The following is a 13,373-nucleotide window of genomic DNA, read 5'->3' as shown; positions in this document are numbered from 1 at the left end:
CGATTTTGAAAAATGAGGTATCGTTGGAATCCTTGGACCAAGCCGAGTTCAACGCACCCTATGACGTCATTTTCCGCCATGATGGATTTTCCGCCATATTGGATTTTAGTGAAAGTGAAACTAAAACTTCACAGGTCACAAATTTTGTCCGATCGTCACCAAACTTGACACACATGCTCTTCAGACCAAGCCGCACAAAAGTTATCACTTTTCGTCTTCGGAACTCAAACCGTTTGACCGTAACAGCCAATCGAAATATGCGGCGAAGCCGCCAAACAGGAAGTGAGCTCATATCTCAGCAACCCATTCATCTATCATAACCAAACTTAGTACATGGACTCAGGACCCAATCAGGGGGAGGCTCAAGAAATCTGGTGACCTTTGACCTCTAGGGGGCGCTGTAATTAAGAAACATGCCTTTTGGCCTGTAGCAGCAGTTGTGCTTAGAATTAAAACCCACTAGTGGTGTCTGGTACTACTGTTGAAGGTCCTTAGGCCAACCCAAGCCAACTTGTGATGTCATCGTAATTGATTCGGCCGCCATATTGGATTAAATCAAAAACACAAAAAAGTTTTGGCAGGTCACAAATTTCATCTGTTCCTCACCAAAATTGGCAGAGACCATCTTCAGACCATGCCTGATGAGTGCATTGCTTTCTGGAACAATTGACAGAAGCTTTGGCCTGTACCAGCCAATCAAGATTTGCGGCGAAGCCGCCAAACAGGAAGTGATTTCATATCTCAGGAACGCTTTCATGTATCAAAACCAAACTTAGTACATGTAACTCAGACCACATCGGGAGGACGCTCAAGAAATTTGGTGACATTTGACCTCTAGGGGGCTCCGTAATTGACAAAAATGCATTTTGGCCAGTAGTTGCTGATGCGCATTATTTTGCAATGGAAGTCAATGGCAGCCCATAGAACCGTCTGGTAAAAAGTTATACAATTTTGCACACTAATTGGGGACAGTCCAATAATTCATTTCACCAAGTTTCATGCCGGCACCTCAAGCGCTCTAGCGCCACCAACAGGCCAAAGCTGGACTTGTGTTTACGGACGTAACTTTTGACCTGTTGACCCGAATGGCAAAATGAGGTATCATTGGAATCCTTGGGCCAAGCCGAGTTCAACACACCCTATGACGTCAATTTTTGACCTCTGTGTTTAAATCACAGCAAGTGTGATCATATCTCAGTCAATCTTTTATTTTTGATGTGAAACTGATGACAGCAAGTTCCATCTAGTTCATTCTAATGTGTGCGTGCAAGGGTGGGACGGGGTGGGATGGGCAGAGGCGGTTGCGGCGGTGGGCTGGCTGGGGGAGGGGGCGGCGACACTTAGCCCTGGTTCAGCCCCACAAAATCAGTTATGTTTTGATGTGAAACTTGACCTTGTAACTCAGCCAATCTTGGGTTGTATGGCATGGAACTTGCTGTGACTGCTTAACCTTTAAGAACGTACCGTCACACTGGTGTGACGGCCGTTAACTATCCGTAAAAGCGTACCGTCACACTTTTGTGTTTGGAATGTTGCTACATAAGTATTCTAATTGCTGCTTAACAATGGGCTACCACTGGTTGGCTAACATGGGCTGACATTGTACATTCTCAAAGTCAAAGATGGTCTCTCGCAAATCACTTTGCCACTACCATTTTGTTATGTCCACATTTTGCAGATCTAGTTTATATTATGATTGTGTGGTCGGGCTATACATGACAAAATCCACGGAAGTGGCAAGTATTGGGGAGACGTTTATTTACAGGAGGCTACAAATGTTGCTAACTTAACTAAACTAAATTAACTAAACTAACTTAATAACTAAAGCCATTTATTGCCATATTTCTGAATGTCAGTCATTACACCAAGCACAATAAAACAAGCAAAATTAGTGATTTTTCTAAATTAAATGATGATGTTATTCAGTGTTTAGTCAAATCTCATTGCCACTGATAAGATGAAAATCAAAATGACCGCGAAATGTACGGGTGTTATGTGGGTGAAATGACAAAAAAGTAAGCAAAACTGCTCAAATATATGTTCAACATCCAGTATTTACTGAAATGTGCATAATTCGAGGTGGTTGTCATTCAGTGACGTCATAATATGCAAATTAGATGTGTAAATTTACCCCCTTCATAAACTTTTGTTCATACTCAATGATTTTCACATTTACAGTAGGACTTTATCTCTGACCACTTTCAAGCCATGGCCTTTTGAAATTTTGATGTAAAAATCGAATGATGTTTTTTTTTAAACCTGGCGCCTAAAGGGTTAATGTTTTTTTAAATTAATGCAGTTGTATTGTAATGGTTCAAATGCATCAAACCCAGTTATGCGAACCCTGTCACCTACTTGCAGACAGACCAATAATTCTGCCACAGTCTCTGACCCTATAGCTGCCACTGCTAGTGCTACGCTCTGCCACTACTGTTTTTTGTTTGTTATTAATTACAGATGATAAAGACGTAAGATTCTTGCCATTTCGTCGGATAAACACTTCTATCTCGCATCCGCACTTTTTTTTTTTATTATTAATTTGATGATTTTTATTATTAAACTTTGGAGCAGGTTCGAGTATGGATCCACAAATTAGTTGGGGGCCAAGCAGCGAAGCTCAAATACCACACCATTTTGTGTGGTATTTGAAAAAAAGAACATTGCATTTTCAGAAATAGCCGGCCCTCCAATCAGATGACGTTGGCAGAATTGGCCCCCAGCTCATTTGAGTTTGAGACCCCTGCCATAGAGAATGAATGGGGGAAATTACGGAGGTTATAGTTTGACAATGTCGTACTCCCATGCGGGCCAGATGCTATATACCACGGACATGTTTTGGGGGGCCACCCAAAATGAGGTGGCGGGCCGTAGTTTGGGGAGCACTCCTTTAATGCATCAATACCAAACTTACTACGCAGACTCGGGATCCCATTTTGAGGTGGCACACGACATTTGGTGACCTTTGACCTCAAGGGTGCGCTACAAGTAGCAAAAATACACAAATACATTTTGGCTTGTAATTGTTGATGTATTTGTATTTAAAACTCACTAGCTGTGTAATAATATTGAACAATTTATTTTGGCCAACACGTGCCAATGTTTGACGTCAATGTCATTTTTATTCATATCAGTTCATGTATAAGGATGTAAAACTTGACATGTTTAAGTTCATTCATTTAAAAAAGTCACTGAATAATCAAAGTCTTTTTTTTACTAAAGAAAGATAAGGCACAAAGTATGTGTACTTTATTAATAACACTTTGATTATAGCATAGCTAGTGATATGTAATTAAATCCTTCACATTTAGCTAAGTTAATCTCTAAGTGTGGTTAGTCGGTTACATTTCAGGCTATTTATGGACTGAAAGTCATTATTGCAGTCATTGATAATCTGCTACAACTCTGGTAGACAAAACAATCTTTAAACATTCATAATATTTCTCATGTGATTCTCATGACACGTTTTCTACTCAATTGCATAAGATATAAACATATTAACACATTTCCAGAATTATTCTGGTTTATAATCAAAACATTATTAACAATAAGTGTTCCAATTGCTGAGGTAGAAATTGCATGATATTATGCAAACAAATAACCTGAAAACTAACCTCCTGGATAGTATGATAGTATGATATTTTTTTTAGAATTATTGTATCAAATTTAATGTAAGAAAAAGAAAGTTCCATACAAAACAATGACAAAACAAAAAACAAACATGCCCAAAATAGTAAAAAATAAAACGGACAAAATGCAAAAACATATATAAATACTTGACCACACAAGTGCAAAACATGAAGTTGTTAAATCCCCAATTATTTCTAATTCGCTTGTATTACTAAATGGGCCTATACCAATGGCATCTACCGGTAGTCAGTAGATGGCATCTACTACAGCTCATTGCCCTTTATAATACTGTCTGGTAGTGCTGTGGCAGATGGCCAAGATCAGCTACATGAATCTCAGCAGGTACCAAGGCTGATGAGGGTTCATGAGCCTAAACAGGCTCTGACTGTTACAGGTAACCGCTATTGGTTGCAAGACTGGTGGAGGTCCATTACTCTGAATAGGCTCTTTGACAAGTACAAGTCCCTCTGCACCACCACAACCACCAATGAAAAAGGAGGGGTCTCAGCAGGCTCTCCGTCTGGTACAGGTGGTTCGATAGGTTGTGTGGCTGGCAGATGAGCGGATGAGCCTCAGCAGTCCCCGCCATTGGTGTGTCCCAGGGAACAGACGCATGGACAAGCTCTGTGCATACTGTACCTGTGGCAGTGGCCACATCTCAGCTCTGAAGTCTCTCAGCAGGTATTCTTTGAGACTTGGTAAACATGATCTGTGAGGTAGTTTTAGAGCACATGTAAATTTACAGTAAAAGTATACATTATTTTGTTGCACAGGTGTTAGAAAGCAAAATGTCTATTCATTAATAGTGTATAAAATGTACATCCTACTAAATATGCATAAACATTTAGATTGCATCTTTTGGCAAAAGAAAAACACAGATACTTACATAACCTTAATATAAGATCTTGATAGGCTGCATTGCTAGTGGATGTCTGTGATTCTCAGCAGGCCCTGTGTCTGGTGCAGTTCACTCGGAAGGCTGCATGGCTAGCAGATGTCCACCATCCGCAGCAGGCTCTGTGACTGGTGCAGTTCTTTGGGAAGGCTACGTTGCTGGCTGATGTCCGTGGTCCGCAGCAGGCCCTGTGTCTGGTGCAGGTCACTCGAAAGGCTGTGTTGCTGGCGGTTGTTTGTCATCCGCAGCAGGCTCTGTGACTGGTGCAGTTCATTGGGAAGGCTGCGTTGCTGGCGGATGTCTGTGATCCGCAGCAGCACTGGTGCAGGTCACTCGGAAGTCTGTGGGGCTGGCTGATGTCCGTGATCCTCAGTAGAACTGGTGTAGGACACTTAGAAGGCTGTGAGGCTGGTGGATGGCTGTGATCCTCAGCAGGCTCTTTGACTGGTGCAGGTGACTCAAAAGGCTGCGTTACTGGCAGATGTCCGTGATCCGCGTTACTGGCAGATGTCCGTGATCCACAGCAGGGCTGGTGCAGGTCACTCGGAAGGCTGCGTTGTTGGTGGATGTCCGTGATCCTCAGCATGTCCTGTGTCTGGTGCAGGTCACTCGAAAGGCTACGTTGCTGGGCCTTGGCCAACATTTTCTGTATGGTTATTTGACAGCAGATGTACATTTACAATAAAGGTCTACATGCTATTGTTACACAGGTAAAATAAACCAACATGTCTTTTTCTTAAAGTTTACATCCTGTCAAAAGTGCATGAATCCGAATTAGGATGTCTGTCTTGAAAAAAATGTACAGTTATATATATCATATAATGGATACTCACATAATGTCAATATGTCAGGAGAGCATGACGGCATTTCCGACTCCAAACCTCTGTAGTGGTTGGTTTAGTTTTGTCTTATAAAGTAGGACTTCTTGCACTCCATATTCAGTCCATTGTTTTGTGGTGGTTAATTGTACAGATCCAGCAGTGAAATTTAGCAATATGTTAGTGAACAGATTCCATATGCCAATATGAAATGAAATTCATAGAGCATAAGTAACTTTTCTGATATAATATCAATAACTCTTCCTACTTTTTCCTTCTTTGTAATTATCCATGCCAAAACATACTTCACAATAATTGATAATAACATAACAAAACAAAACAAAATAAAAATAGTTAATTCAATGTATCAACAAGTAAAGTAGGCCTAACATGTTACACACCATCTACAGTCTGTGATGTGATAACAAAATACTTATAGCACAGTCGCAGCTAAAACAAATCAGTCCCACACAAAAGAACAGAACACAAAAGAACAGCCTAATACAAAATCAGGCCCAAATGGAAAATGAACAACGTATCACACAGGCAGAAAAAATAAAACTTAAACCATTAAATATGTCTTATTTCAAGTAGTTGTATAGGACTAATGGCTGAAAATTGTCCTGGGTTGATTAAGTAGCCAACTGAATTGTCCTCACCCAATCTAAAACTTAGAAACAAAAATAAACTTTCTTCTCTGAATTCTTCATGTCAAAACATAGCATTTTTACATAAACAAAATATTTATCTAAAGTCTGTCAATATATTGTAACAGATTTGTAAATAAAATAATCAACTGATACATATTTTAACTACTTTAACAATGCAATTTACTTTGATTCACCATGTGTATTAGACCCTGTTTACAGAACTGCATACCAAGTGGACAGTGCTGAATATGTAAATGACTGCTAACATGTATTTTCATCACTCAGACAAAAATGGTAAGGTGTTTTCCTTCTACTATGTAAAGCGACCTTGGGTTTGAGAAAGGCGCTATATACAGTAAAATAAACATATTATTATTATTATTATTATTATTATTATTAATATTATTATTCAGTTCAATTGGTATGAAAGATACACAGTGCTAAGACGCCACTTGTCAGTCTCGTAGACATAGAAATCACTGCAAAAAATGGCTGTATAGTCCCAACACAGGAATAATGGCTGTTGCTGCTGGGTTTTTTTTTTTTTAATCCAAATGGTATTCTTCTGACTGTGTCCTCTGAATTTCCCCCTTTACACATCACCTATCTCCAGCAAGCGTGTTTACTCACATGCTTGTCTCAGCAGACTGCATTGCTGTCCATGGCTTTCATGTCCTTCAACTGCCCTGGTGCTGGTGGCAACTCCACCAAACAGAATGTCCTTGGATATTCTGCCCTTTTCCAAGAAATAGTGGTGTTGCAGCGAGATGAGGCTGGGCCTCTGACCTGTGTCAGCTTAAAGGGAACAGAACTGATCCCACAGTAAATGACAAGAGTTTGTCTGTAATCAGCATCTCAAGTGATCTTCATGGTATCATGATTTTACTGTACTGTACCAAAGCATTTGTCAGTATGACACCAATAAGGGTGAACCAGGTACACTTTTTGTGTCACACAACTGTTGAAAACTGTAGCTTAGCTGCAAATTGGTGGTGATTTGGACACCTTCGATATGCATGATAAACAGCAATGGCATGACTGTCCACTTGGTATAATTCCATAATTCATAAACATGTTGAACAAAAAAGTTCCCTGTATGGGGGCCATTTTCCAAAAGAAGTTGCACTTAAGATTTGTTTCCTTTGTTTGTTTTCACCATTCTTACATAATCTCAAGACAATTCATTCATACATAATTTATTCTTTCACTTCATGGAAGATTTGAGGTATTGTTGTCCTTTAACTCAGTGTTGCAATAATAATACCAGTCTTCAACTGACTGTGATATCTGTGTCAAATAATATGGTTAATTTTATTTTACTGTTATCCTTTTTTTGGTACACTAAAATTGAACTGCTGTGTTTGCTGTTATTGACTGTTATCGTCTTAACTGTAATTCACTGATAATGTTAAGGTTTTACAATAATGTTAAAGATAAAATCATTCAATAGAGTGATATGTCTGTCCATTAATTAAAACTTTAATTTGGATTCTTTTTAGCATTTAAAGCATTACGCATAACTTGGTGTAATGTTGGTGTAATGTAACCAAAATGAAATAATTTGACAAACATTAACAAGACATAGTCTAAAATGCTTTAGACAATTAAGGAATGATCTGCTGACTTAAAAACAAAAATTAGTTGCCTAGATAATAAATCAACTGTATAGCTTCCTGATATTTACATATTCATCTGTATATCTTTAGGCCTACCGTTATTTGCAACTTCTTTTGGAAAATGGCCCCCATACCCCTCCCATCCCTTGCAAGGACCGTCCAGTGTATGCTCTCTCCTTGCCACCACCCACCCACCCAAACCCCACTTAGCGGACGGAATATGAAGTGAACTCATAATGACGTCATGTGTAACATAGCCAGAACATAAATGCCTACCTATTCAAAGACAAATATTATTAATCACAGAAAACATTAGAACAGTGAGATCAGTATCGCTTCATGAAAACTGTAGTATGTCTGCACAACTTCAACAACAACATCTTCTGTGCCTTTAATGTAGACATGATCTATTAATGTACCTTTTTCAGTTGTAGCTGCTTGCACATGTTGAGTGTACCCATGCCGTTCCAGTAACTTGAGAATTGTAGACGATACAAAGATGTCCTCATTGAAGTCTCCCATGATGAGTTTCATCCCTGGATGCTTCTCAAGTTCAAAGATGACCTGTAATAACTGTTCTCGAAACATGTCAATCTTATAAGAGTTGGGCCTGTACAACACAGCAGCAATCAAATTTGCATGAGGTATTTCAAAATACAGACATTCCAAATTGCATCTTTCTGGAATTGACACCTGCACATCAATGTTTTCTGAACAATACACACCAACTCCACCTCTTTGTTGATGTTTCAGCGCTGCAAAGGCTGGCTCGGAGTCATCGTAACAGTTTCCTCTCGGATTGTGTTTGAAGACGTATCCTGGAAGTTGTGGCTCTTCTTCAGTGTCTACATTGAGCCATGTCTCTGTTAAGCAAATACAATCAGCGTTCATGAGGGCTTTGTGGGATTGAACATCCTGAATGTGAGCATTCAAACTCTGCACATTGTGAAGTGCTACTGTGCACACAGGGTTCATGTTGGATGAAACAGACATTCCAAAGTTAAACTCAGGCAAGCTTTTCATAGCCGAATCTACTTTGTTATCACAAAATATGGCAGATTCTTTGAAGTCCTCAATTATCAGCCCACCGAGAGTTCTCACACGACTCAATGCAACATATGCTTGCCCTGAAGCAAAGATCTTCTTGAGTGATACAACAGCCCTTTCAACAGTAAGCCCTTGACATTTATGTACAGTTACTGACCAGGCCAGGCTAATCGGCAGTTGCCTTCGTACTCCACCATTATTAGCCACTTGTTCCTCTTGCACTTCCACTATCGTTGAACGTTCAGAAAACCTTTTTGCTTTTGACCTCTGGATCTTTCCTACATTAGGGTCTTCAAACTCCACGTGGATAGCTGCAGGTATGTCATCCTCTTGTTGACTATGAATGATTTCCACGACTGTGCCACATGCTCCGTTGACAAGGCCATCAGACACATCTATGTTTTTCTTCAACATGACCCTTGCTCCAACACCCAACGAAACACATTTAGGCAAGCAAGAGTTGAAAACCTTTGTGTGAAAGCCAACTTTCCGTTCCATTCTTCCAGTTTTGGGATTTCGGACAAAGTCTTGAGCACGTATGCTGATTGCGTCTGGGCAGGTCTCTTGCAGTCTCTTCACGTTATATTCATCAACCTCTGCATTTGTAGCATACACATGAATGTCTGTAGATTCCTCACCAGTTTCACGCTGCCTCAGTGTGAGAACATCACAGTCGGTGAGAGGTTCGTTCTTTTTACGGACTCTGAGACGATTAAGCATTTCCGCAAATGCTGCATTTTCTTGTCTAACAACTTTAGTCAGTTCTGCAACCTCAAAGTTATTGTCCCAAAGGTTGGCTCCTTTGTTTTCAGCAAAAAGAGGCGTGCCTTTCACGGGCTTGAGTTGGAAAAAATCACCCACACAAATCAGGGAAACTTTTGCAAACAAGGAATAATCACCAGTCTGCTTGATTTGACGCAGTCTACCATGAATGTAGGCCAAAAGACGGTGGTCGACCATGGACACTTCATCAATGATCAGAATTTGCAAGCTGCCCATTTTGGTTCGCAAAGAATTGACTTTCTCATCACCTAGTGGTTGATATGGCAGTTTGACATTTGCACCGATGGAGAATGTATTGTGAATTGTTGCAGCGCCAATGTTATATGCAGCCACTCCTGTAGGTGCTGTTAGAAGCACAGTGAGGTCCTCAGGATTTTCAGCAATCTGTGACAACAGCCGTGTAGATTCGTAATGTATCGCTTTGATTAAATGGCTTTTTCCCGTTCCTGCTCCACCAGTAATGAATAATCGCAACGGTTCAGGATTTTGTCCAAACAGTTTCTGCAAACACCACTTACGAACAGCATAGAATATGGCAGACTGTTCTTCATTTAATGATCGCAATAAATGCAATGCATCCTGTCTGGGCATTGACACATGATTTGTTTCCAAAGTGCATGTAGTCTGTGGGTTTGCTGTCAGGTCAGGAATGAGTTTGTCATTATCATCACCTTCATCATCTACAACTTTTTCTTTCATCAGATCCAAACAACGAAGACGCTCCCTTTCTGTTTCAGGACATATCTGAGCCCAGGCATCTTCCAAATCAATTTTGTCTTCCAGCAGCTTTTTAGCTCTGTCAATCTCATCACTTTCTTTTTCAAATAAAGCTTTGTTGGTATCCACAATCGACTGCACTCTTTGAACATCAACACCACATTTCACTGCACCATTTTTATAGAAATGCTCATATGTATCAAACTGAGGTGGTTTGAGGTGGCAGTCTTCATAGTAAGGCAAAAATAGTTGCAGCAATGAATGGAAGTACTTTTCTGGGTTTTTTGTGGGAGAAAATCTGGGATACCTCACGACAGCAGGTTCAGTCCGGGTCCTTCGTTTCACAAAGCCACAGTTGTTATTGAGCTGTATAATGTCATGTGAATCTCTTTCAGTCGGAACCTGTGACTTTGATAGAACTCTGTATTCAGAACAAAAACTGGCCAGGCATATATCCTCAAATTGTTCATTCTGAGGTCTGCTTTTATATCTCTCGATCACATTGGTCATCCAAATGCTGCTTTCGTCATTACACTGTTGGAATTGGGCTTTACTTTGGAGTAAATGCAGAGGTAAACTCATCCTAACAGGATTATCACCAACTGGAATGAACTGTACATCACGAGAGCATTCTTTCAAGTGCATGTGTGTTAATCGATACACTGCCTCTTGGGCTGAAACTTCTCTGTTGTGTAGGTATACACTTCCAAGCTGTCTGAATGCTGCTTTTGCATCAAGGTTGCCATTCATTGACTCGTCTTGAGCACGTTGTAAGAGCAAACCCATTTCTTGTTCTGCTTTTGTGATGTACGACAGTATGTAGACCACAACTGAAAAGGCATCTGTGACATACTGGATATCCATATTGCCTTGCCAAGCACGGAGTAAGTCTTTGTTGTACTGGTTCACCCAAATGTCTCCAGGATTTCGTTTCAGGACAATGCTTTTCTTTTTGGAACATATGTTGTACGCCTTTTCAAACAAACCTTGATCTATCCCAAGAGACTCAAAAAATGCATCGGCTGTATCAAAATTCATGTCAGGCATGGTCAACGCAGTTTTAACTTTCTTTATTATTGCACTAGAACTTGTATCGTCATCATTGCCCTTCAAGTCCTCACAGTTACCGCCTCTTGTGATGAAAGTACAGCTTGATGGTGGCCGTGGGAAGTTGAACCTGCACACTGTGTTTTTCTTGCGGCAAGTCTTAGAGTGTCTTGTGCTGTGCCTCTGTACGCTGCTCACAACCTCATAAAGCTCTGCATCTGTTTCTGGTGGAATTTCACAGGTGATGTATGTATCTATGAACTGTGCCACTTCATCATCACTCTCTTTATCAATCTTGGGAGCATTTTCAACCCAAAAGAGACAGTGGACATGAGGAGAACCACGTTGTTGAAATTCAACACGATAAAAGTAGTCCTTTATTTTCCCTATGGGTTCTGCTGGCGACATGATTACATCACGGAGAAAGCAATGCCATCTGTGATCAAACATTCTTGCTGCTGTCACAGGGTTTCGACGTATGAGTCCACATTTGTCAGACCAGTCAAGATCATCAACAGACGTTTGTTTACCTTCTATTCTTAGAATAGAATTCAGCATTTCAGGCCATCTCAAATCTGCAGAGCTAAAAGATGCAAAGAACGTGGGTATGGAGAGTTGTCTTATCATGGCAAATAAATCTTTCTGAACTGACATCCAGTATGGAGGTGTGCCACGAATTCCTCGTAAGAACTTGTATCCTTCATCATTGCGCAATATTTTACCCAACGACTCTGAGTTCAACAACATGTCTGGTGATGCGTCTTTCAGAGAGGAGTTGCCGCCACCTTTGCGTAATGCCACTGATACACCAGATACAACTTGATGCACCTCTGATATGTATTGTGCGTAAAAAATGAAGTCTGTGTTCTGTGCAAAACGCCCATCCGCATTCAGAATGCGTGTATTCAGGTACCTTGACAGAGTTATTTTGGACTCTCTTTCATCATGGAATGTAGGTCCACCAGATGGATACAAAACAGGGAAACATTTTGCCTCGTTGGTTTTATCAGACAGCAACCTCACTGGACTGTTACCTTCACCTGGTGCCACATTAAGTATATCCTGAAAATTCTGATCAATGATCTCTGAACCCAGATCGACAGGTTGTAATGATGTATCTGACAAAAGCCCATTCTGGTCTTTGATATAAGTGACATCTTCCTCTGCTTGCTCTTCAGGAACATTGTCATCATCACTGTTAGCAGGTGTTTCCTGTTTGGTACTTTCCTCATGCTGGTCAGTGCCATTCAGAGAGTTTACCCATTTGTCATTCATAGTCACATCACCATACCATTTATTGTTTGCCATCAAATACCTCAGTGCATTTCTGACACGATCAGTGTGGACATACATGTACTCGTAATGACCTTTATACGTCAACTTGCGTTTCAGTTTCACTCTTATCATCTTGTCATCACATTCATTTCTTGGGAGTATATTGGTCACACCTGCGTTATTAACTGGAACTGAGACGCAAGGACCATGGCAAGCTCTCTGGCGGCCTCGAGGCAAACACAACAGCTTCATGAAGGGAATGTGACGTGCAATGAGATGTTGTTCCAAAGAGTTCAGACATTTAAGTTCCGCTGGAATATCATCCAAATGCATGTTGTTGGTAACACTCTCTTCGGGAAGTTTTCCTCCAAGTATTTTACGATGACATGTATGGCAAATCCATAATTTGCTTGATGGACTATCAGAAAAATTACATTTCTGATCACATTCAACATCACACACATGTAAATATTGCAATGTTATGCATCTATTAGCCAATGCAGTCACTTCTGCTCCTTTTCTTTCATAGCAATGTCTTTTACACTTAACCACTTGCTTCCTGAAGAGTAAACGGTGACATACTGAGCATACATATTCAGGACCACAGCTGACTTCCTGACGAAAATGATCAATAGTTAGGCCAATGTCTTCCTGTTTCTTTTGCCATATTAAACAACTCTCACGACTTCTTTTGATTTTATTTAAACGGATGTTTTCATTTTCTTGATACTTCCTCTTGTTATGCTCTTTAATTTTGTTCTGGAATCCAATGTTTTTCTTGTATTTCATATGACTGTAATCACGGACAAGTCTCTGAAATTTGCTGTTTGTTTTATATTTAACTTTAGAATAATCACGGACAGCATTCTGATGTTTCTGGTTTCTCCTGTATTTGTCC

At 40.2% G+C, this 13,373-nt stretch overlaps 1 protein-coding gene across 1 annotated transcript; it reads right to left on the bottom strand.

The window, feature by feature from the left end:
• Positions 1–7,812: 7,812 nt before the first annotated feature.
• LOC121719940 lies at positions 7,813–12,475 on the bottom strand. Its single transcript, XM_042105717.1, has 2 exons — positions 8,341–12,475; positions 7,813–8,179 (listed from the first exon to the last, which is right to left on the bottom strand). The coding sequence occupies exons 1-2, from the start codon at positions 12,473–12,475 to the stop codon at positions 8,160–8,162; spliced, it is 4,155 nt and encodes a 1,384-aa protein (XP_041961651.1). The 3' UTR covers positions 7,813–8,159.
• Positions 12,476–13,373: the final 898 nt, after the last annotated feature.

The sequence above is a fragment of the Alosa sapidissima genome, chromosome 1, assembly GCF_018492685.1.
Source record: "Alosa sapidissima isolate fAloSap1 chromosome 1, fAloSap1.pri, whole genome shotgun sequence".
NCBI classification, from domain to species: domain Eukaryota; kingdom Metazoa; phylum Chordata; class Actinopteri; order Clupeiformes; family Clupeidae; genus Alosa; species Alosa sapidissima.
The sequence above is the reverse complement of the archived record's forward strand: the minus strand, read 5'-3'. Positions and strand labels throughout refer to the sequence as shown.

What these genes read in the sequence shown, in the direction of transcription:
- LOC121719940 (XM_042105717.1), bottom strand. Translation starts at nt 12,475, where the DNA reads ATGAATGACAAATGGGTAAACTCTCTGAATGGCACTGACCAGCATGAG. An exon ending in GCTGAAACATCAACAAAGAG is followed by an intron (nt 8,180 to 8,340) that starts GTGGAGTTGGTG and finishes TTTCGAGAACAG; the next exon opens with TTATTACAGGTCATCTTTGA.